At 44.7% G+C, this 23,167-nt stretch overlaps 1 protein-coding gene across 1 annotated transcript in view; it reads left to right on the forward strand.

The window, feature by feature from the left end:
• LOC126458614 (ribonuclease Z, mitochondrial) overlaps positions 1-23,167 on the forward strand; it is a 134,780-nt gene that overhangs the window by 24,050 nt on the left and 87,563 nt on the right. The window contains exon 3 of the mRNA XM_050095780.1: positions 22,418-22,700. Within this exon, the coding sequence (XP_049951737.1) occupies positions 22,418-22,700 (283 nt within the window). The remainder of the gene's footprint in view (positions 1-22,417; positions 22,701-23,167) is intronic.

A 23,167-nucleotide genomic window follows, 5' to 3' on the forward strand; every position in this document is an offset into this window, starting at 1 on the left:
CACCCGTGTCCATCTGGATTTCATACAGGCATCAGCCACGGTGTCGTGAGATGCGGCCCGGACTCCATTTTGGCCGCCTGCCATATCCCCATACCCATACAAGGTCGCCGGCGGTGAACCGGCCGAGGGAAGGCACCCGTGACCGTGAAGTGGAAGGCCGCAGAAGTTGAAGTAGTGTGCGGGGCTGTCGGCCATGTAAGAGCTCAGCCGGGCTGTGGTCACCCGTGGGAGTGAAACGGTAAGAAGCCAGAAATTGGAGAAGCGCATCATCAGCAGCAGAAGAAGTCAGGAGATTCCTCATCTGAGCCTTAAATGTGCGGACCAGTTGTTCAGCCTCACCATTTGATTGTGGATGGAACGGAGGGGATTGTGGATGGAACGGAGGGGCCGTGACATGCATGACACCATGACCAGCACAAAAATCCACAAATTCGGAAGAGGCAAATTGCGGACCATTATCAGTAACAAGAGTAGAGGGAAGGCCTTCCAAAGGGAAAATGTGGGCAAGAGCACTTGTGGTTGCTGCGGTGGTAGGCGACGTGCAACAGACAATGAAAGGAAAGTTAGAGTAGGCGTCAATTACGAGGAGCCGATAAGTACCTAAAAAAGGTCCCACGAAGTCAGCATGAATGCGCTCCCAGGGCTTTGCAGGTGAAGGCCACGGTGACAAAGATGACTTCGGGGCGGCGGTCTGTGACGCATAAGGGCCGCAGGCAGCGACCATGTGCACTATTTCAGAGTCGATGCCGGGCCAGTACACATGATGGCGTGCCACAGATTTTGTGCGAGAGACACCCCAGTGCCTTTGGTGAAGGAGGCGCAAGACCAAAGCATGCAAAAACGCAGGTACCACAACACACGTCAAAGCATTTTCAGTGGAAAGGAGGATAACACCATCCCTAGCCGTGAGGCGGTAATGCAAAGCGTAGTAGTTCGCAGCGGATCAGAAGTCTTAGCAGACGGATGATCTGGCGAACTCTTCTGAATACAGCGTAAAACCCGGGAGAGGGTAGGATCAGAACCCTTAGCAGCCACCAGCCGGTCCCCGGTGATGGGGAACCCGTCCACAACCCACTGCTCGGAAACATCCAGGTGGAAACACAAAAGTTTGTCCCTATCAAATGCCAGATCAGGACCCATGGGAAGGCGAGACAGTGCATCAGCATTTGCATGTTGAGCCGTCGGCCGGAAATGAATCTCATAATTGAAACGAGACAAGTAAGGAGCCCAACGCTGGAGGCGGTGTGCAGCCTTGTCGGGAAGTGACGTTGATGGATGAAACAAGGAAACAAGTGGTTTGTGGTCTGTAACAAGATGAAATTTGGACTCATAGAGAAAAACACCAAACTTATGAAGAGCATAAATAATGGCCAAAGCTTCTTTTTCAATTTGAGAGTATTTTCGTTGGGCATCCGTGAGCGTTTTGGAGGCATAAGCAATGGGTTGTTCAGAATCGTCAGAAAAATGGTGCGCAAGGACTGCACCAACCCCGTATTGAGAGGCGTCCATGGCAAGAACGAGATGTTGGCCAGGTCGATAAGTAGCCAGGCACGGGGCCTGTTTCAGCATAGTCTTTAATTTCTGGAAAGCTGCATCGCATGACGCCGACCAGTGAAAAGGCACATTTTTATGCAACAGGCGATGCAGCGGCTGAGCCACCGAAGCAGCACACAGTAAAAACCTGTGATAGTGTGCTATTTTCCCCAAGAAGGCCTGCAGTTCCTTAACAGATGTAGGGCGAGGAAGGGCATCGATCGCAGCGACAGTTTGCTGAAGCAGACGAATACCATCCCGAGAGAGTTGAAACCCCAAGTACGTGATAGATGCCTGAAAAAATTGTGATTTCTGAAGATTACACTTAAGACCGGCAGTCTGTAAGACATGAAAAAGTGTGCGGAGATTCTGAAGATGTTCTTCAGTGGGTGGAGCCAGTGACAACAATGTCGTCCATGTAATTGATACACCCAGGGACAGGGAACAACAATTGTTCCAAGAATCGTTGAAAGAGAGCAGTGGCGCTGGCAACCCTGAATGGCAATCGTTGATATTGATAGAGGCCGAAAGGCATGTTAAGGACCAGAAACTGCCGGGAAGCAGCGTCGAGAGGAAGTTGATGATAAGCTTCGGACAGGTCAAGTTTAGAAAAATACTGGCCTCCCGCAAGTTTAGTGAACAATTCTTCAAGTCGGGGCATAGGGTAAGTGTCGATGAGGTATTGCGCATTTACAGTGGCTTTAAAATCGCCACAGAAATTAATATCACCATTGGGCTTAGTAATGACGACGACAGGAGAGGACCACTGACTGGAAGTGACAGGAAGCAAGACCCCTGAAATAGTGAGACATTCCAGCTTCCGTTTTACCTGATCACGAAGGGCCACAGGAATGGGCCGAGCCCGAAAAAACTTTTGACTGAGGCCGTGAAGCTCAGCAGCCCAAGTGCGATAGGATTGATTCGGTTGTTTTTGACAGTGATAAAAGGCAACATGAGAGGCTACCACATGTGTTTGCTTATGAAAATATACGGACAGAAGTGAGCACATTTCAGCAAAGGACAAAGATGCAGGATCTTTCAAAGGAGCCAATTGTGACAACGATTGATACATTTGAGGTGAAATCCATGAAAGGAACAGAGACTTAAATGTTTGTTCGTCTGTGACATGAAATGCCAAGAAGTGTAGTCGAAGATGTTTTTCGTAATCAGACCAGTCTTCCGCCGTCTCGTCGTAAGGAGGAAAAGGAGGTATAAACAACGACGAGAAACGGCCCGCATTGAATGCCGCGACGAAATCGCGAATCGCCGATGTGGGAAGCATTAGCTGTTCAATGAGACCTTGCAATAGTTGCTCTAAAGTAGCCATGGAAACCTGTGGGTCAACGATGAAAAAGAAAAATTCACTACCTCGTCGCCAATTGTTGTAACGTCAAGTTGAACACATATATATCAAAACGGCACAACACATGTAAGTCACAGAGCAAGTTGACAAAACAAGACATGTGAACACGGTAACATTCAAATCAGCACTGAGTCCAAGTCTGGCGGCCGCTGGCTGCTTGACCACTTAGGTGGCGCGGCTGCTGCGCGTAACTGCGTGGCGGCACTTTGAAAGATCGGCGAGTCACAACAGTTGCAAGGCCAGATCAGTCAATCATCCAGACTCTTGCCCCTGCAACTACTGAAAAGTCTGCTGCCTCTCTTCAGGAACAACACGTTTGTCCCGCCTCTCAACAGATAACCCTCTGTTGTGGTTGCACCTACAGTACAGCTATCTGTATCGCTGAGGCACGCAAGCCTCCCCACCAACGGCAAGGCATAGAGCAGGAAAAACTGAAACATGGAAGTATTTGTCACATGGATGATAGGATTTATTATGTCAGCTTGTTGATAAAAAAAAGTATTTTAGGAAGCCAAACTGGGAGACGACAAACAAATTGTGCTCAGAAAATAAAGTCATCTATCATAGATGACTTTCTTAAAAATTTTTTGAAAAGACTCTAGACAGTGAAATAGCTCTCTAATTACTACAGCAAAATTAAGTCTGTCATGAGGCATGACATTGATTTCAAAGGTAGCTGAAGCATAATTCAGGAAAGTCAGTGCAATGTTAATATACCGTCAGAAACACCATTCATTTTGTTAGATCCTGCATGCACCATCAGCACACGCAAGCGCGCATGTGCCCAAACACACACACACACACACACACACACACACACACACTATTGGAGCTGAGGGGGTGGGGGAGGGTGGAGAAAGATTATGGGAGTGGAGGATGGGCTGTAAGGATAGCTCCCACCTGTGCAGCTCAGGAAAGCTAGTGATGGTGGGAAGGATCCAAATGGCACGGATTGTGAAGCAGCGAATGAAATCTTACACGTTGTGCTATGATGCATGTTTTGCCACTCAGTGGTCCAGTTTGTTTTTGGCAACAGTTTGGCGATGGTCATTCATTCTGTTTGACGGCTGGGTGGTTGTAATACCACTGTAAAACATTGTGCAGTGTTTGCAGCAGAGCTAGTATATAACATGGCTGTTTTCATAGGTGGCCCGGCCTTTGATGGGGTAGGATAAGCCTCTGACGGTACTGGAGTAGATAGTGCTGTGCGGCTGGATTGGGCAGACCTTGCATCTGGGTCTTCCGTAGGGTTATGATCCCTGTGGCAGGGGATTGGGGGTGAGAGTAGCATAGGAATGGATTAACTGATGAAGGACGTGGTTCAGTCTTTCCAGTCTGGAGAGGTATTGGGTGACAAGGGGGTGGTTCTTTGTGGTTGGTTCTTGGGATAGGTGTGAGAATCGGGTGCGTGTGAGGATATGGCATGGGAGATTTGTTTGTGAATTTGGTCCAGAGGCCTTTGTGTGGATGGATCCATCTAAGAGGAGGAAATTGACATCTAGGAAGGTGGCGTGATGGGTGGAGGAGGACCAGGTGAAGTGGATGGGAGAGAAGGTGTTGAGATTGTGGAAAATGAGGATAAGGTGCCCTGGTCTTGTGTCCAGATTATAAAGATGTCATCAATAAACCTGAGTCAGACCATGAGTTTGGGATATTTAGGAGCAAGGAATGTATCCTGTAGCTGGCCTACGAAAAGGTTGGCATAGCACGGGTGAAGTAGTTATGGATTAGGATGTACGATGGGGGTTTGAAAAGTTCTCGGAACGGAATAGAAAAAAAAAAAGTACGAACTTCACTGAAACTTTTTATTTTTCAATGTAGTCTCCTTGTAGATTAATGCAATTGGTTCAGCAGTGTTCCAGTGCCTTGATCCCATCTTGAAAATGAGCTTCCTGCAGGCCTGCAAAATAGTTCTCATCTTTGGATATCAGTTCTTCATTTGAAGTGAATCTGTATCCACCAAGAAAAATTTTCAGTTTTGGGTAGAGATGGAAGTCTGATGGAGTCATATCAGTTGAATATAAGGCGGGTGTGGCAACAATTCATATCTCGGTTCGTGTAATTTTTCCACGGCAACAGCACATGTGTGTGGGTGCGCATTGATCCAGCGTCGAGGGTAGCGGCACCCATCTTGCAGATAATTTTTTCATTTTTAATTCTTCAATTAAAATGTGATGTACTTTTTCAGATGACATCTGGCAAGCTTGAGCAATTTCATGCGCTTTGTCTCCGATCCTCCATCACTATTTTGTGCAATTTTGCAATGATTTCTGGAGTTGTGACACACCTTGGCTGACCACTGCGTGGATCATCATCTAAGCTCTCCTGATCAAATTTAAATTCATTTGTCCACTTGGCAACAGTTGAATATGAAGGGGCAGAGTCCCCCAGTGTACTCTGGAAATCGGCATGAATGAATGTCCTTTGCTTTCATACCTATCTTTACGAAGTACTTGATTTGATTTTATTTTATTAGGGAAGCAAAAACAACATTGGCCAAGCCCCCCGCTGCCCTCACTGAAACAGAGTTTACTGTGCTGTATCGTTCCCTGTGTCTCTAGTAAAGCCAGCCAATGCCCTTGAACAGTGCAAGGAGATCCTTTATCAGTGCTTTGCTTGACACAATTTCTTCAGGTCTGGTTGATACGAATATTCTGTGTCTTTTAATTTCCGGTGTCTCACATTCAAAGATCAAATGTGATGCAGTTTCCTCTCCCACTCCACATCTCCTACATTTGGGGTCCTCTTTTATTATTCTCATTATATGTAGGTTGTTGTTGTTGTGGTCTTCAGTTCTGAGACTGGTTTGATGCAGCTCTCCATGCTACTCTATACTGTGCAAGCTTCTTCATCTCCCAGTATATACTGCAACCTACATCCTTCTGAATCTGTTTAGTGTATTCATCTCTTGGTCTCCCTCTACGATTTTTACCCTCCACGCTGCCCTCCAATACTAAATTGGTGATCCCTTGATGCCTCAGAACATGTCCTACCAACCGATCCCTTCTTCTGGTCAAGTTGTGCCACAAACTTCTCTTCTCCCCAATCCTATTCAATACTTCCTCATTAGTTATGTGATCTACCCATCTAATCTTCAGCATTCTTCTGTAGCACCACATTTCAAAAGCTTCTATTCTCTTCTTGTCCAAACTATTTATCGTCCATGTTTCACTTCCATACATGGCTACACTCCATACGAATACTTTCAGATATGACTTCCTGACACTTAAATCAATACTGGATGTTAACAAATTTCTCTTCTTCAGAAACGCTTTCCTTGCCATTGCCAGCCTACATTTTATATCCTCTCTACTTCGACCATCATCAGTTATTTTGCTCCCCAAATAGCAAAACTCCTTTGCTACTTTAAGTGCCTCATTTCCTAATCTAATTCCCTCAGCATCACCCGACTTAATTATACTACATCCCATTATCCTTGTTTTGCTTTTGTTGATGTTCATCTTATATCCTCCTTTCAAGACACTGTCCTTCCATTCAACTGCTCTTCCAAGTCCTTTGCTGTCTCTGACCGAATTACAATGTCATCGGCGAACCTCAAAAGTTTTTATTTCTTCTCCATGAATTTTAATACCTACTCCGAATTTTTCTTTTGTTTCCTTTATTGCTTGCTCAATATACAGATTGAACAACATCGGGGAGAGGCTACGACCCTGTCTTACTCCCTTCCCAACCACTGCTTCCCTTTCATGTCCCTCGACTCTTATAACTGCCATCTGGTTTCTGTACAAATTGTAAATAGCCTTTCGCTCCCTGTATTTTACCCCTGCCACCTTTAGAATTTGAAAGAGAGTATTCCAGTCAACATTGTCAAAAGCTTTCTCTAAGTCTACAAATGCTAGAAACGTAGGTTTGCCTTTCCTTAATCTTTCTTCTAAGATAAGTCGTAAGGTCAGTATTGCCTCACGTGTTCCAGTGTTTCTACGGAATATGTAGGTGTTTTTCTTAAATTCTCACGGCCTGTCAATAGTCCAACCATGAGTTTCATTTCTCTCCTGTTCAAGTCCAGGATTGAGAGACTTCTCTTAGAACGTGGCTTCGGCGTCAATACCTTGCCATGTTTTTTCTTTTGGACTTTAGCCCAATATTCTACATGCTGTCTCTTTGTCCAGTCTCATAGTTTTATTTTGATCATGGCCTTGGTGATTGTCAGGACAAGTTCTGGTCTAATAAAGGGTGTCATCACCCCTATCTTGGCCAACCTATTGACTTTCTCATTACCTTTAATCCCTGAGTGACCAGGGACCCACAATAGGTTTACCCTATTGCTTTCTCCTAGCTCCACAAGGACTTTGTGGCTTTCTGCCACAATCTTTGATCTTGTTGCAGAGGCTGCCAGTGCTTTCAGGGCTGCTTGGCTGTCTGAATAAATGAAATGCTATGACCTCTGTAGCACCTACACAAATCCTGCTCCACACACACCCTGCTAGCAGATATTTCTGCTTGAAACACAGTGGCCGTCTTCCCTAGAGAGATTGCACTCTCCAGCCTAGGCTGCACTCCATATACCTCGGCCTCAACACCTTGGTCAGTTTTCGAACTGTCAGTGAACCAGACTGTGTCCCCAATACAGTGTTGAAATTTGTTCTCCCAGAGCTCTATACTTCCAGTTACCAGTATGGTGTCGAAATTTGTTCTCCCAGAGCCCTCTACTTCTAGTTAGTTCATTGAAAGGCTTGTTGAAGCAGCTAGGAGTTAGTATATAGTCAGCCGGCATTTCCCCAAACATACCTATGTCTACCTCACTCAGTATTTTTCTGAGAGATCCTGGATACCCCAGTGAGTTCCAGTTTTTTGCCTGTGTGCTCCAGCTGCTGCCTCCATCTTCACCGACAGGAGTAATGGGAGCATGTTCAGCATGGTTCCCGTCCCATGGCAAAGCAGGGCAATCTCTGCACCTTAGCAAGATCCTTGCAGCTACTTGCTGGCCTAGTTTTTTTTTTCACCACACTATTGCCCCATAAGTGATCATAGGTCTTACTAGTGTGGTGCACATCCTGTACATACTCTCGGGGCTGAAGCCCCAGTTTTTACCACAAGCTCTCCTGGTACGCATTCAGTACCTTTTGCCTTGGAACAGGTCCTCCTTACGTGAGGGGTCCACAATAGTTTCTCATCCATTGTTACCCCTAGATATTTCACTATCCCTTTCACTGGTAGAGTTTCACCAAGAAGCTGGAGATTCCAATATTTGCCTTGGATCTGCTTCCTTGTAAGTGGTACTACAACAGTGTTCTTAGGACAGACCCTTAGATCCTGTTTCCTGCACCAATTTTGCGCAGTGTTCAATGCTGCTTGTGCCATAGCTCTGTACTTGAAAATTTGCCAAGTATTACTATGACAAGATCATCTGCGTGTCCCTGGCAAAAGTACTGTCTAGAGTTTAATTCTACAATAAGTTCTTCATCACAAGGTTCCACAGTAGAGGAACAGGACCACTCCTTGTGGACAGCCTCTGGTGGTGTTGATTACCATTTTTTCTTGCATCATTGTGGCTTCTACCTTTCTACCTCTGAGCATGGCTCTAATCCACCTGCAAATGGTGGTCTCCAAGCCATGCACCTCAGCTGCCTTAACCACGGATTCTAAGGTCGTGTTGCTAAAAGCCCCTTTGATGTCCAAGAAGATGCAGAGGGCTACTTCCTGAAAGTGTAGTGCAAGTTGGTGAAGTACAATTTCACACAATTTTCCTGTTTGGCATGCATGTTCGTGTATGTGTAGAGGGGCCCTAGTTAACCTCCTCTCTCTAACATGCATGTTGACCAGTTTTTCTAATTTTTTAAGAAGTGAGGAGGACAGGCTGATTAGTCTTGTATCCTTGACCTTGGTATGATCAATTCTCCCTGGCTTTGGAATGAAGACAACCTTCACTGCCCTCCCGACAATAGGAATGATTCCTGTTGCTAAGCTAACCCTAAATAACCTGCATAGGACTCTTATTAAGTTCACTCCTGCTTGTTGCAGGAGCATTGGAAAAATTCCATATGCACCAGGTGACTTGAACAGTTGGAATGTTCTCACCGCTCATTGGATTTTACTCTGGTCAATACATTCTCTGGCAGATTCCCAGTTCCCCTTTCAAATACCTGAAAAATGATTCTCACAGGGATTTCATCCTGGTCTATGTTGTCTGTCAGAGTACATTGACGAAAATGAGCCTTGAGTAGTAGTTCCAGCATTTCATGTGCTGTCCTTGTATACTCCCCATCCTCTTTCCCTAAGTTCCTCCTGGATTAGTGGGTATCGTAGTGAGGATTTTGTGAAGTCTGGCCTGAATAGCCGTACCCTCTACCTCCTCACAGAATACCTTCCAGGCCGCCTGCTTTGCTTGCTTAATTGCAAGATTGTATTTGACAAGGGCCTCCTGATATTCTGCCCATTGTTCTTTCCTTCTCGCACAGTTGAACAGTCTTCGTACCTGTTTCCTCTGTGATTCCAAGTTGTTGTTCCACCAAGCTACATTCCTATTCATGCACTTCTTGGTGATTGAGCAGTTGTCATGGTATGAGGTCATGATGACAGAGGTCACTGCCTCTGTTACCTCCTCAAACTGTACTAGATTCCTTATTGAAGTGCTGACTTCCTATAGGCTTGAGTCGAGGTCCCTCTTATATGCTTCCCAGTCCGTTTTCCTGGGATTCCTATAGAACATAGTCTGTCTAATGCCCATTTCAGCCTCAAACTTAATATACATGTGGTCTGATGAGGATGGCTCTAAAGCCACATGCCATTGTTTGGCATAACTTTTCTTACATTTCTAGCATAATCCAGCTTACCTCCAGTGCCGCCGAGACCCGATACACCCCCTTTATATAAATAGGGTTCCTGAATCAGGGCCACGTCCACTTCTTGTCTTCCCAGAAGACGACTCAGGACAACAATGGTCCCTTTACTGTGTTGCAGATTTATCTGCAGCACATTCAGTCTCCATCTTGCCACCATTGTCACTTCTGATGTCTTTGTTACCCTGACAGCAACCTGTGAGAACCCCAAGAATAGTCTCAGGTCCTGTTCCCGCATTGCCTTCAGGGACTTCTCTCCGACTTCCACCACAAGGGTTTGGCCCTATGGTGCAAGCTTCCAATTGATTACCTTCCCATCCTCTGTCAAGACTTTCGAGTTTTGAGATCCTGTTTGCTCAGTCAGAGTCTCTGGAGAGATATCCTTAAGGAGTTTTGGTACCCAGATTAATATCTTTGTGCTTTTGAAGAGGTCAGTTGCTGTCTTTACCAGCAGCTTCACATGCTCCCACGATGATATCAGGGGCACCTTTTCCTTAAGCCAGTCCACTTTACCCACCCCTTCACAGACAAAAATCAAGAGCATCGTGATCCGGATACTCTCCTGAATTTGGGTCCTGGGCCAGCGTCCCCCGAATCTTCTTAAAGGTAGCCATCTGCATGAGCTGCTCCTGCTGCAAGGTGATCTTGACCAGTGGATAGTCTTGCTGGATAACCGCCATCTTACAAACCGAGACTGCAGTATTATAGATCTGTTTCCATATTTCTTGCCTTGGCTTTTTCTGGATATGCTTATCCTGCGAAGTGGGAGTCTTAGATTCCTCCCCTGTTCTCTTACTGCCTGTCCTTGATGTAGAAGGGATTTGTACACCCCTTTCGTACTGAGACAGGTTTTTCCTAGAGGTCTTGGGCTCAAGCCCTTTTAGTCCCATCCACTTTTATTTAGGAAGCCACTCTTTTCCTTCCTTTAGCTTTTGTTCTCTAAGAAGTTTGCTCACCTCAGGCTCCAACATGTCTTTAATCTTAATCTGGTCCAACTTCTTAGTAACCATTCCCACTTCTGGAACAGGTCTGTACCCCTGTTCAGTTGAGGGGATGGTTTCATTGGTTCCAGCCCCTGTGTTTGGGTGTCTGAGGTCTCAACTTGCCCCTCAGTATTGCTATTTTTTGGTGTCAATTTTGGTCCCACAAGACTTGGGGATCTAATCGGTCCACACCATGGAAACCCCATGCGGCGCAAGGAAAAAATTACCCAGGGAGCTCACCCGGTATCCCTGAGGCTCCATTCACGACACATCTTCCCATCTCTTGGCACGGATCGCATCACACCTTGGGTTGGGGATTGAGGAGTTGGGAAAGGACAAGGAATGAATGTGGGATGACAGATCATTGTGGATCACACTTAGTCTGGTCCGTCGGCCAAGACCTTACCGACCATAGGTCCCCACAGCCAGCATAGGCCTCAGCTTCACGTGAACACACAAGCCTCTCCAGCTGCACAGAATTGCTGCTTCGAGGTGGTTGCTTGCATCTCGATTTTTTTTTTCCCATCTTTTCAAATCACTATGTGAGAACAACAACAGAGCCATGTCACCGCCACAGCTCTCTTCCGAGAGCACTGGTGCGGCACTTGTTTACAGGCAACAGTCCGATGAATATCATGTGAACAACTCATTGCACTAGCACTGACCTCTCGTGGTGATTCCAAGAACTTTTTGAACCAACGTCGTAATTGGTTAGGTGTACGAGGAATGAAGTGGTGAGTTTGGAATCTGCAGGGCATTGGGAGAGATACTGTTCAATCACAGCAAGGCCATGAGTGTGAGGGACTTAGGTGTATATGGGGTTTACACCAAAAATGACTAGTAGGGATCCAAGAGGTAAGGGTGTGTGGATTGCGGAGAGCTGGTGCAGGAAATGGTTGGTATCTTTAATGTGGGAGGCTAGATTTTGGACAGTTGTTGGAGATATTGATCAACAAGGGCCAAGATTCTTTTGATGGATCACTGTAACCAGCCACAATGGAGTGGGCTATTGTTAGGTTGAGTAGGAAGATGGATTCAGGAGAGAGATTGTGGGAAGGGCAGAAGGAATTCAGCAGGGATTGGAGGTTAAGCTGGACTTCTGCAACAGGGTCACTTTGGCAGAACTTGTAAGTGAAAATGTTGGACAATTGGTGAAGGCCCTCTGCCAGGTAGCCCCGGTGCATCAAAACAGTGGTCAGAATTCATTTTTAGGTTTTATAGGGCATTCCTATCTGCTGTTAAAATGTGGTTGTTCTTAGGGAGGAATCTAGGGAAGGATGGTGAGACCAAGTTGGAAGTTAGGAATTCCTGGAAGGTGACCAGGGGATGGTTAGGCACTAGTGTAGGAGGGTGACAGTTGGATGGTGGTACGAATTGGGACAGGCAGGGTTCGATGTTGGGAGTGGATTGGCTTGGCTTTCATTGCAGGGGGGCTGGTGGCAAAGAAGTATTTCCACTGTAGGGAGTGGCAGAAGGAGAGTAGGTCATTCACAAGTCCAACATGGTTAAACCTGGGAGTAGAGCTGATGTGAGGCATTCGGATGGGACTGAAACTTCTGAGGGGCTGTTGATTTTGGTGGGAAGGTTAACAGTGTAGTGGGATTGTTGCAGCTGTAGTTCTTGTGGGGTGTTGGTAGGGGCTTTCTGGATGTTGTAGTAGATTGAAAAGATGAGCTAGGCTGGATCTGGGTACTGTGAGGGGTTGACGACGAGGAACACTGTGGGTAGGATGGGGGTTGGATAGTGGTGCCCCAAGGCAGAAGTAGAATGTCAGCAGGCTGGATAACTTGTGGAGGTGGTGTTTGAAATGTTCCTTTAAGTGTTGGAGTATAAGGATGTCAATTTGAGTGATGAGGGCAGTGGGGATTGCATAGTAACAGTATTTTGCGGAGTGAGTGGATGTGGTTCATGGATGCCTGTGCAGTGAAGTGTGTATTTGTAGAACCAGGTTTGGAATCCCCTGCCTCATGGACCATATCCCTGTGGAAGACCCAGATGCAAAACCTGCCCAATCCAATCATCCAGCATCATCTACTCCAGTCCCGTCAAAGGCTTATCCTACCCCATCAGAGGCCGGGCCACTGTGAAGACAGCCATCTTATGTATCAGCTCTGCTGCAACCACTGCACAGCATTTTACATTGGCATGACAACCAACAAGCCATCAACTAGAACAAATGCCCACTGCCTAAACGTTGCCAAAAACATTCAACAGAGCACAACATGTGAGATCTCAATGGCTGCTTCACAACCCATGCCATCTTAGGTCCTTCCTATCACCATCAACTCCTCTGAGCTGCACAGATGGGAGCTATGCTTAGAGCACGTCCTAATTGGTGTTTGTGTGTGTGTGTGTGTGGGGGGGGGGGCGGGCATGAATGTGAGTGTGGATGTGCGCACCTGCATGCATGTGTGCATGCACCATCTCCTGCCACAGTAACACCGCCCAATCTGTGTCCCCACATCAACAAATTGTGTGCAGTTATCTCACGCCCTAGTCCATGAAATCGCATGCCCAGCTGTGTGCCACCTGCCCCCTCTACCTGCACCCCTAGCTAGCCCATAGACAGCTCCCCACTCTCCTATGAGCTGCTTGACACTCCCCCTGCCCCCAACCCCATATCTGCCCCCCTGCCCATCTCCATCCACCACACTCCCACCTTATCCCAGTATACTCACCAAGAAAAGAGCTGGCTGTAGACTGAGCACAATGTAGGAAGACAGTTGTGTGTGTGTGGGGGGGAGTGCCTTTTTTTCCCTACCAGCTTCAAAAAGGAAAAAAGGAAGTGCATTCCGAAAGCTAGTAGAGCTCTGTGCCTTTTGTTTGTGTACATGTTGTTGACACAGTGCTGCTACCTTTTGGTGAGTCATCTCAATATTCCTAAATAATTTGTGATTCTCAACCAGAACTTTCTGTACATTATTACAGGGCCTATTGGCCCCCTTATATCCAAATCTCATGTTGTCCATCCTTTGTTACTGTCCCCTTTATTTATCTCCCCTCTGTTAGCCATCCATTTGTTTCTCTTACATTCTTCCCCCTTGACTTTATGATATACTCCGTAACGGCTGCAACACATGTGGTCACACACAACTTTTGTTACACCCTGTAGTATCAGCCGCATCTGTTACAAGAGCCGCGCATACAAATCAACGTGCTGTGTGACTCCTGATAACAGCATAACACACTTCTAGAAACTCAAAATCCTCCCTCCCTCATATATCACTCAAGATCTGCCTGTCCTTGTTTCCTTATATCTCTCATGCATGACGATAAATGATGCACGATCGAATTTGTTTCAGGCATGTGATGACATGTTGTTGTTGTTGTTGTTGTTGTTGTTGTGGTCTTCAGTCCTGAGACTGGTTTGATGCAGCTCTCCATGCTACTCTATCCTGTGCAAGCTTTTTCATCTCCCAGTACCTACTGCAACCTACATCCTTCTGAATCTGCTTAGTGTATTCATCTCTTGGTCTACCTCTACGATTTTTACCCTCCACGCTGCCCTCCAATACTAAATTGGTGATCCCTTGATGCCTCAGAACATGTCCTACCAACCGATCCCTTCTTCTGGTCAAGTTGTGCCACAAACTTCTCTTCTCCCCAATCCTATTCAATACTTCCTCATTAGTTAAGTGATCTACCCATCTAATCTTTAGCATTCTTCTGTAGCACCACATTTCGAAAGCTTCTATTCTCTTCTTGTCCAAACTATTTATCTTCCATGTTTCACTTCCATACATGGCTACACTCCATACGAATACTTTCAGAAATGACTTCCTGACACTTAAATCAATACTGGATGTTAACAAATTTCTCTTCTTCAGAAACGCTTTCCTTGCCATTGCCAGCCTACATTTTATATCCTCTCTACTTCGACCATCATCAGTTATTTTGCTCCCCAAATAGCAAAACTCCTTTACTACTTTAAGTGCCTCATTTCCTAATCTAATTCCCTCAGCATCACCCCACTTAATTAGACTACATTCCATTATCCTTGTTTTGCTTTTGTTGATGTTCATCTTATATCCTCCTTTCAAGACACTGTCCATTCCATTCAACTGCTCTTCCAAGTCCTTTGCTGCCTCTGACAGAATTACAATGTCATCAGCGAACCTCAAAGTTTTTATTTCTTCTCCATGAATTTTAATACCTACTCCGAATTTTTCTTTTGTTTCCTTTACTGCTTGCTCAATATACAGATTGAACAACATCGGGGAGAGGCTACGACCCTGTCTTACTCCCTTCCCAACCACTGCTTCCCTTTCATGTCCCTCGACTCTTATAACTGCCATCTGGTTTCTGTACAAATTGTAAATAGCCTTTCGCTCCCTGTATTTTACCCCTGCCACCTTTAGAATTTGAAAGAGAGTATTCCAGTCAACATTATCAAAAGCTTTCTCTAAGTCTACAAATGCTAGAAACGTAGGTTTGCCTTTCCTTAATCTTTCTTCTAAGATAAGTCGTAAGGTCAGTATTGCCTCACGTGTTCCAGTGTTTCTACGGAATCCAAACTGATCTTCCCCGAGGTTGGCTTCTACTAGTTTTTCCATTCGTCTGTAAAGAATTCGTGTTAGTATTTTGCAGCTGTGACTTATTAAGCTGATAGTTCGGTAATTTTCACATCTGTCAACACCCGCTTTCTTTGGGATTGGAATTATTATATTCTTCTTGAAGTCTGAGGGTATTTCGCCTGTTTCATACATCTTGCTCACCAGATGGTAGAGTTTTGTCAGGACTGGCTCTCCCACGGCCGTCAGTAGTTCCAATGGAATATTGTCTACTCCGGGGGCCTTGTTTCGACTCAGGTCTTTCAGTGCTCTGTCAAACTCTTCACGCAGTATCATATCTCCCATTTCATCTTCATCTACATCCTCTTCCATTTCCATAATATTGTCCTCAAGTACATCGCCCTTGTATAGACCCTCTATATACTCCTTCCACCTTTCTGCTTTCCCTTCTTTGCTTAGAACTGGGTTTCCATCTGAGCTCTTGATATTCATACAAGTCGTTCTCTTATCTCCAAAGGTCTCTTTAATTTTCCTGTAGGCGGTATCTATCTTACCCCTAGTGAGATAGGCCTCTACATCCTTACATTTGTCCTCTAGCCATCCCTGCTTAGCCATTTTGCACTTACTGTCGATCTCATTTTTGAGACGTTTGTATTCCTTTTTGCCTGTTTCACTTACTGCATTTTTATATTTTCTCCTTTCATCAATTAAATTCAATATTTCTTCTGTTACCCAAGGATTTCTACTAGCCCTCGTCTTTTTACCTACTTGATCCTCTGCTGCTGTCACTACTTCATCCCTCAAAGCTACCCATTCTTCTTCTACTGTATTTATTTCCCCCATTCCTGTCAATTGCTCCCTTATGCTCTCCCTGAATCTCTGTACAACCTCTGGTTCTTTTAGTTTATCCAGGTCCCATCTCCTTAAATTCCCACCTTTTTGCAGTTTCTTCAGTTTTAATCTACAGGTCATAACCAATAGATTGTGGTCAGAGTCCACATCTGCCCCTGGAAATGTCTTACAATTTAAAACCTGGTTCCTAAATCTTTGTCTTACCATTATATAATCTATCTGATACCTTTTAGTATCTCCAGGGTTCTTCCATGTGATGACATATCACGCGCAATTAGGTATACCCTGGTCACAACACTACCCCCTGTCCCAACGCAAATCCTTTCATTCCTTACACCTGTCAACATTATTCAACTCCCACTTTAACCACCTGACACATTTACTCACCACTTCCAGTGCCAACTTCTTTCCCCAGCACTATTCCTGCCCCCTCCCACACCCTGCTCTATTTATCTGCACCAGTTCAGAAAAGTTTCAATATCCCTAGCCAAAACCCTGTCCTAAATTCTGTTCCTTAAATGCTGTCTAGGCCGTGGAATTCCCCTGAATGATCTGCTCATAAAAATCTCAATTTGTGACTCCCACCTCTCTTTTCATAGTGATCTTCGTCTTTTCAGATTTTGCCTGTGTATTACTGTCACAAATCTGGTTCTACAAAAACACGTCACTGGGGTGCAAGCATCCCTGAACCACCTCAGTTCCCTCTGCAAAATACCGTTACTATGCAATCTCCACTACCTACGCCTCATCACCCATGTTGAAATCCTGACACTCCAATGCCTAGAAGAACATTAAAAACACCACCTCCACAAATTATGCAGCCTGCTGTCATCCTACTCCTGCCTTGGGGCACTACTATCCAACACCATCCTATCCACGGTTTTGTTCCTCATCAACACCTCATGCGCCCAGATCTTTCCTAGCTGACGTTTTCAACCTACCAAATCCTCCAAAACTCCCTACCAATGCTCCATGAAATCCAGAGCTGCAACAGTCCCATAACACGGTTGTTAACCTTTTCACCAAAATCCTCAGTCCCACAGAAGTTTGTGCTATCTAAAGGCCTCACATTCAGCCATACTCCCAGGTTTTACCATATTGGACTTCTGCTGCTCCCTTCAGTGAAAACACTTTTTTGCCACCAACCCCCTCCAAACAAAGCCAATCCAATCCCAACATAGAACCTAGCTTGTCCCAATTCGTACCACCATCCAACTGTGACCCTCGCACACTCCCACCCAACCATCCCTGGTCGGCTTCCAGGAATTCACTTCCAATCTGGCCTCACCTTCCCCATGTTCCTCTCTCAGAACAACCACCTTTCAACAGAAGAAAGAACTGTCCTACACAACCTGAAAATGGACCCTGACCTGATCATAATCCTGGCAGTCAGAGGTTCCACTACTGTTATGATGAACCAGAGTGATTACCTGGCAGAGGGCCTTTTCCAGTTGTGCGACACATCCACCTACAAAATCTACAAAATAGCCCTAACCATGAAGTCCAACATAACCTGCAATCCTCGTGGAACCCCTTAGGCCCTTCCCACAACCTCTCTTCTGAATTCATCTTCCGACTCAAGCCAAAAACAGCCCACACATCTACCTTCTACATTCTCCCCAAAATCCACAAACCTAACAGTCGTCGATACCCCATTATGGCTGGTTACTGTGCCACCACCAAAAGAAACTCGACGCCTGTTGATCAACACCAGCCTTCTACATTCTCCCGAAAATCCACAAACCTAACAACCCTGGATGGCCCATTATGGCTGGTTACAGTGCCCCCACCAAAACAAGGTGGGCCCTTGTTGATCAACACTAGTCACTTTCTGCATCGGCTCTCTGCCATCCCCACAACCTTACTTCCCGGATACCTACGCATCACTGCTAATGCAACCTCCCTATACACCAACATACCTCACACCCATGACCTTGCCGTGAATGAACACTACCCCTTCCAACGCCCTGCAGATCCCAAACTCACCACTTCATTCCTTGTACACTTAACCAACTACATAAATTTGTGGCACAGCTATAGACACCCACACTTCACCCTCCTATGCCTACCTTTTCATGGGCAACCTAGAGAATACATTTCTAGCTTGCCAAAACCTGAGACCCCTGGTCTGGTCAAGGTTTATTGATGACATCCTTATAATCTGGACCCAAGGCCAGAACAGATTATCTTCATTCCTCCATAACCTCAACACCTTCTCTTCCATCCACTTCACCTGATCCTCCTCCACCCATCAATCTCCTCCACTAGATGGCTCCATCCACACCTTGGTCCACATAAAACCCACCAATCATGAACGGTACCTGCATTTTGCCAGCTGCCACGCTTTCAACACCAAAAAAGTCCCTCCCATACAGCCATGGATTGCAGTGATGAGAACTCCATCGCCAAGTATGCCAACAGCCTCACAGAGGCCTGCAGACAGGCAGTACCCTCCAGACCAAATTCACAAACTGGTCTCCTGTGCTGTATCCTCACACACACACACACACACACACACACACACACACACACACACACCTGATCCTCACACCCATCCCAAGAACCAGCCTCAAAGATGCGACCCTCTTGTCACCCAATACCACCTATGACTGGAAAGACTGAACCATGTCCTTCACCAAGGCTTTGATTACCTATCATCATGCCCTGAAATGAGGGATATCCTACCCAAGATACTTCCAACCCCTACCAAAGTGTTGTTCTGCCTCCCACCCAACCTCAACAACATCCTAATCCCTCCCTATGCCACTCCCACCCCCAATCCCCTGCCACAGGGATCATAACCCTGCCGAAGACTCATATGCAAGGTCTGCCCAAACCACCCACCCAACACTATCTACTCCAGTCCCGTCAGAGGCTTACCTTACCCCATCAGAGGCCGGGCCACTTGTGAAAGCTGCCATGTTGTATACCCACTCTGCTGCACAGTGTTTTACACTGTTATGACAACCAACCAGCTGCTAATGTGAATGAATGGCCACTGCAAAACTGTTGTCAAAAACAAGGTGGACCACCCAGTGGCACAGCATGCAGCAGAGCATAACATGCAAGATTTCATTAGCTGGTTCACAATTTGTGCCATCTGGATCCTCTCCAGCACCACTAGCTTTGCTGGGCTGCACAGGTGGGAGTTATCCTTACAGTCCATCCTTCACTCCTATAACCTTCCTCACTGGCCTCCTCCAACCCCCACCCAATAGTTGTGTGTGTGTGTGTGTGTGTGTTGAGCTTGAAAAAGGAAGTACATTCCAAAAGCTGGTCTAGCTTTGTACTTTTTGTTTGATGCAGTACTTCTGCCTTTCAGTGAGTTGTCTGCTTTATTCCTAAAATAATTCACAGTGTCAAAAATACAGCATTCAGGGCACTACAAAGTGGTAACTCTACTGGCTACCAGTAAAGTTATCACTTTTTAGTGTCCATTAAATTGTTGATGTTGTTGTTGTTGTTGTTGTTGTCTTCAGTCCTGAGACTGGTTTGATGCAGCTCTCCATGCTACTCTTACCTGTGCAACCTTCTTCATCTCCCAGTACCTACTGCAGCCTACATCCTTCTGAATCTGCTTAGTGTATTCATCTCTTGGTCTCCCTCTACGATTTTTACCCTCCACGCTGCCCTCCAGTACTAAATTTGTGATCCCTTGATGCCTCAGAACATGTCCTACCAACTGTTCCCTTCTTCTAGTCAAGTTGTGCCATAAACTCCTCTTCTCCCCAATTCTATTCAATACCTCCACATTAGTTATGTGATCTACCCATCTAATCTTCAGCATTCTTCTGTAGCACCACATTTCGAAAGCTTCTATTCTCTTTTTGCCTAAACTATTTATCGTCCATGTTTCACTTCCATACATGGCTACACTCCATACAAATACTTTCAGAAACGACTTCCTGACACTTAAATCAATACTCGATGTTAACAAATTTCTCTTCTTCAGAAACGCTTTCCTTGCCATTGCCAGTCTACATTTTATATCCTCTCTACTTCAACCATCATCAGTTATTTTGCTCCCCAAATAGCAAAACTCCTTTACTAGTTTAAGTGTCTCATTTCCTAATCTAATTCCCTCAGCATCATCCGACTTAATTCGACTACATTCCATTATCCTCGTTTAGCTTTTGTTGATGTTCATCTTATACGCTCCTTTCAAGACACTATCCATTCCGTTCAACTGCTCTTCCAAGTCCTTTGCTGTCTCTGACCGAATTACAATGTCATCGGCGAACCTCAAAGTTTTTATTTGTTCTCCATGGGTGTTAATACCTACTCCGAACTTTTCTTTTGTTTCCTTTACTGCTTGCTCAATATACAGATTGAATAGCATCGGGGAGAGGCTACAACCCTGTCTCACTCCCTTCCCAACCACTGCTTCCCTTTCATGTCCCTCGACTCTTATAGCTACCATCTGTTTTCTGTACAAATTGTAAATAGACTTTTAGTCCCTGTATTTTACCCCTACCCCCTTCAGAATTTGAAGAGAGTAATCCAGTCAGCATTGCCAAAAGCTTTCTCGAAGTCTACAAATGCTAGTAATGTAGGTTTGCCTTTCCTTAATCTATTTTCTAAGATAAGTCATAGGGTCAGTATTGCCTCATGTGTTCCAACATTTCTACGGAATCCAAACTGATCTTCCCCGAGGTCGGTTTCCACCAGTTTTTCCATTCGTCTGTAAAGAATTCGCATTAGTATTTTGCAGCTGTGACTTATTAAACAGATAGTTCGGTAATTTTCACATCTGTCAACACCTGCTGGATTGGAATTATTATATTCTTCTTGAAGTCTGAGGGAATTTCGTCTGATACATCTTGCTCACCAGATGGTAGAGTTTTGTCAGGACTGGCTCTCCCAAGGCCGTCAGTAGTTCTAATGAAATGTTGTCTACTCCCGGGGCCTTGTTTCGACTTAGGTCTTTCAGTGCTCTGTCAAACTCTTCACGCAATATCGTATCTCCCATTTCATCTTCATCTACCTCCTCTTCCATTTCCATAATATTGTCCTCAAGAACATCGCCCCTTTATAGACCCTGTATATACTCCTTCCACCTTTCTGCTTTCCCTTCTTTGCTTAGAGCTGGGTTTCCATTAAATTCTGTGACCAAAATAAGGATTGTATTTTTGAAACTGTCTGTTGATAGGGTATGCAGCAGTTCCCAAAATGAATCTAATGCATCTTTATTTGGTTGGTTATTGGTAGGTGGAATAAAAAATGAAATAAGTGGATAACACTTACTTACGAGGGTTGGAACTTTAATAGTGGCAACTATTTATTTAGAGCTTGTATAAAATAGACAAGTGTTTCGAAGTTTTACTCACCTTCAAAGTAGTTACCAGCGTTGTGTATAACCCATTGTTAGCAATGTGGAAGTCGTAGGATACTCTTAGCAGTGACAATTGTATTGACAGTTCGAGCGGCGCGGTCTATTGCCCGACGAATTTGAAGCAGTTCTGAAGTGAATGCCGTGAAGTGTTCCCTTCAGCTTACAAATCGAGTTGAACTCACGAGGGCTTAAGTCAGGGGAGTGCAGTAGATGGTATAGCACTTAGCAGCCCCATCAGTCAAACAAATCAGTAACAGCTTGCACCGTACGTGCTTAAGCATTGTCCTGCAAAATGATGGTCAGGTCCTGCAGAAAGTGTTATCACTTCTGCTTCTAAGTTGCTTGTAGAGTGTGTTCCAAAAATGAATGGCATAGAGACAGAAATGATGACACTTTCTGCAGGACCTGACCTCTTTCTACAGGACAATGCTCAAGCATGTACAGTGCCAGCTGTTACTGATTAGTTTGACTGATGGGGCTGTTAAGTGCTATACCACCTACTGCACTCCTCTGACTTAAGCCCTCGTTAGTTCAGCTCGATTTCTAAACTGAAGGAAACACTTCACAGCATTCACTTTGGAACTGCTACAAATTTGTCGAGCAATAGACTGCACCGCTCAAACTGTCAACACAACTGGCACTGCTAAGAGTATCCTACGACTTCCATATTGTTGGCAACGGGTTATACACAATGCTGGTAACTACTTTGAAGGTGAGTAAAACTTTGAAACATTTATCTATTTTATACAAGCTGTAAATAAATAGTTGCCACTATTAAAGTTCCAACCCTCGTTTATGCTTGTCTCCTCTCCAATATTGTGTCTGTTCATTGAATACTTGTCTTTTTTTGTACCATTATTTAGTTTTCATATTTACACTTGGTGGCTCTGTGGTAAAATGCCGGATTACAAATCCAAAGGTCTGGATTCGATCTCCGGGCAGTCCTAGGATTTTTATCTATCACTTACCCAATGTTAATAGTAAAAGAAATAATGTAAATTTATATGTCTGTATTTCTAAAATAACATTTCTTCTTTTTGTAGGATGAAATATTTTCAGCAACACGTCGATTTGTAGTTCTGAAAGATTTAACAGTTCAGCTGGCAGACTTGCAGAATCAAGAATTTGAAGACAATGTCATGACTGTTAAATATGTGCCCATATTTGAGGCCCAGTTAGACGATGAAAACAAGTCTGATATAACAAACACTTTTAACTCAAGAAATGTTTCTAGTATACTTGATGGGAACTCATCAGATGAGACAGATGATATTGATTATTACGCACATGAGAAAAAACGTGCTCGTAGTTCTTCAAGATCAAAAGGTAAAATTGTTTTGAAAATATTTTGTAAATATTTGTATTTTTGTCATAGGAGAGAAATTTTGTAAAGGAATCCTGTAGGATACAACTTTTGAGGTTGGTAGATTGTGTATCCATCAATGGCAAAGCACGAAACTATCTTGGCACTCACTCATGACAAACTTATGATTGTCCTTGAAATCACTGTTCCTCTTTTTTATGAGGGCGAGTGTTGGGGAAGAGATGTTGCAAATAAAGTCACTCAGTTATGAGGTTTCATCATCTGAGTGCTCAATGCCTGCAACAATGATCTTTTTCTGTAATGGATGGAGGACTGTTACATTCATGAAGAAGGGTTTGCAGTAACAAGTCACTATTTATGTTATCAAATTTATTTTTTATACTTTATTGATTTTGGATGTATTCACTTATTAAATAGAAGACATACACTTAAGTTATTCCACATAACAAGTAGTAGATCTAATATGTCT

Source organism: Schistocerca serialis, chromosome 2, assembly GCF_023864345.2.
Source record: "Schistocerca serialis cubense isolate TAMUIC-IGC-003099 chromosome 2, iqSchSeri2.2, whole genome shotgun sequence".
In the NCBI taxonomy this organism is placed as follows: Eukaryota; Metazoa; Arthropoda; class Insecta; order Orthoptera; family Acrididae; genus Schistocerca; species Schistocerca serialis.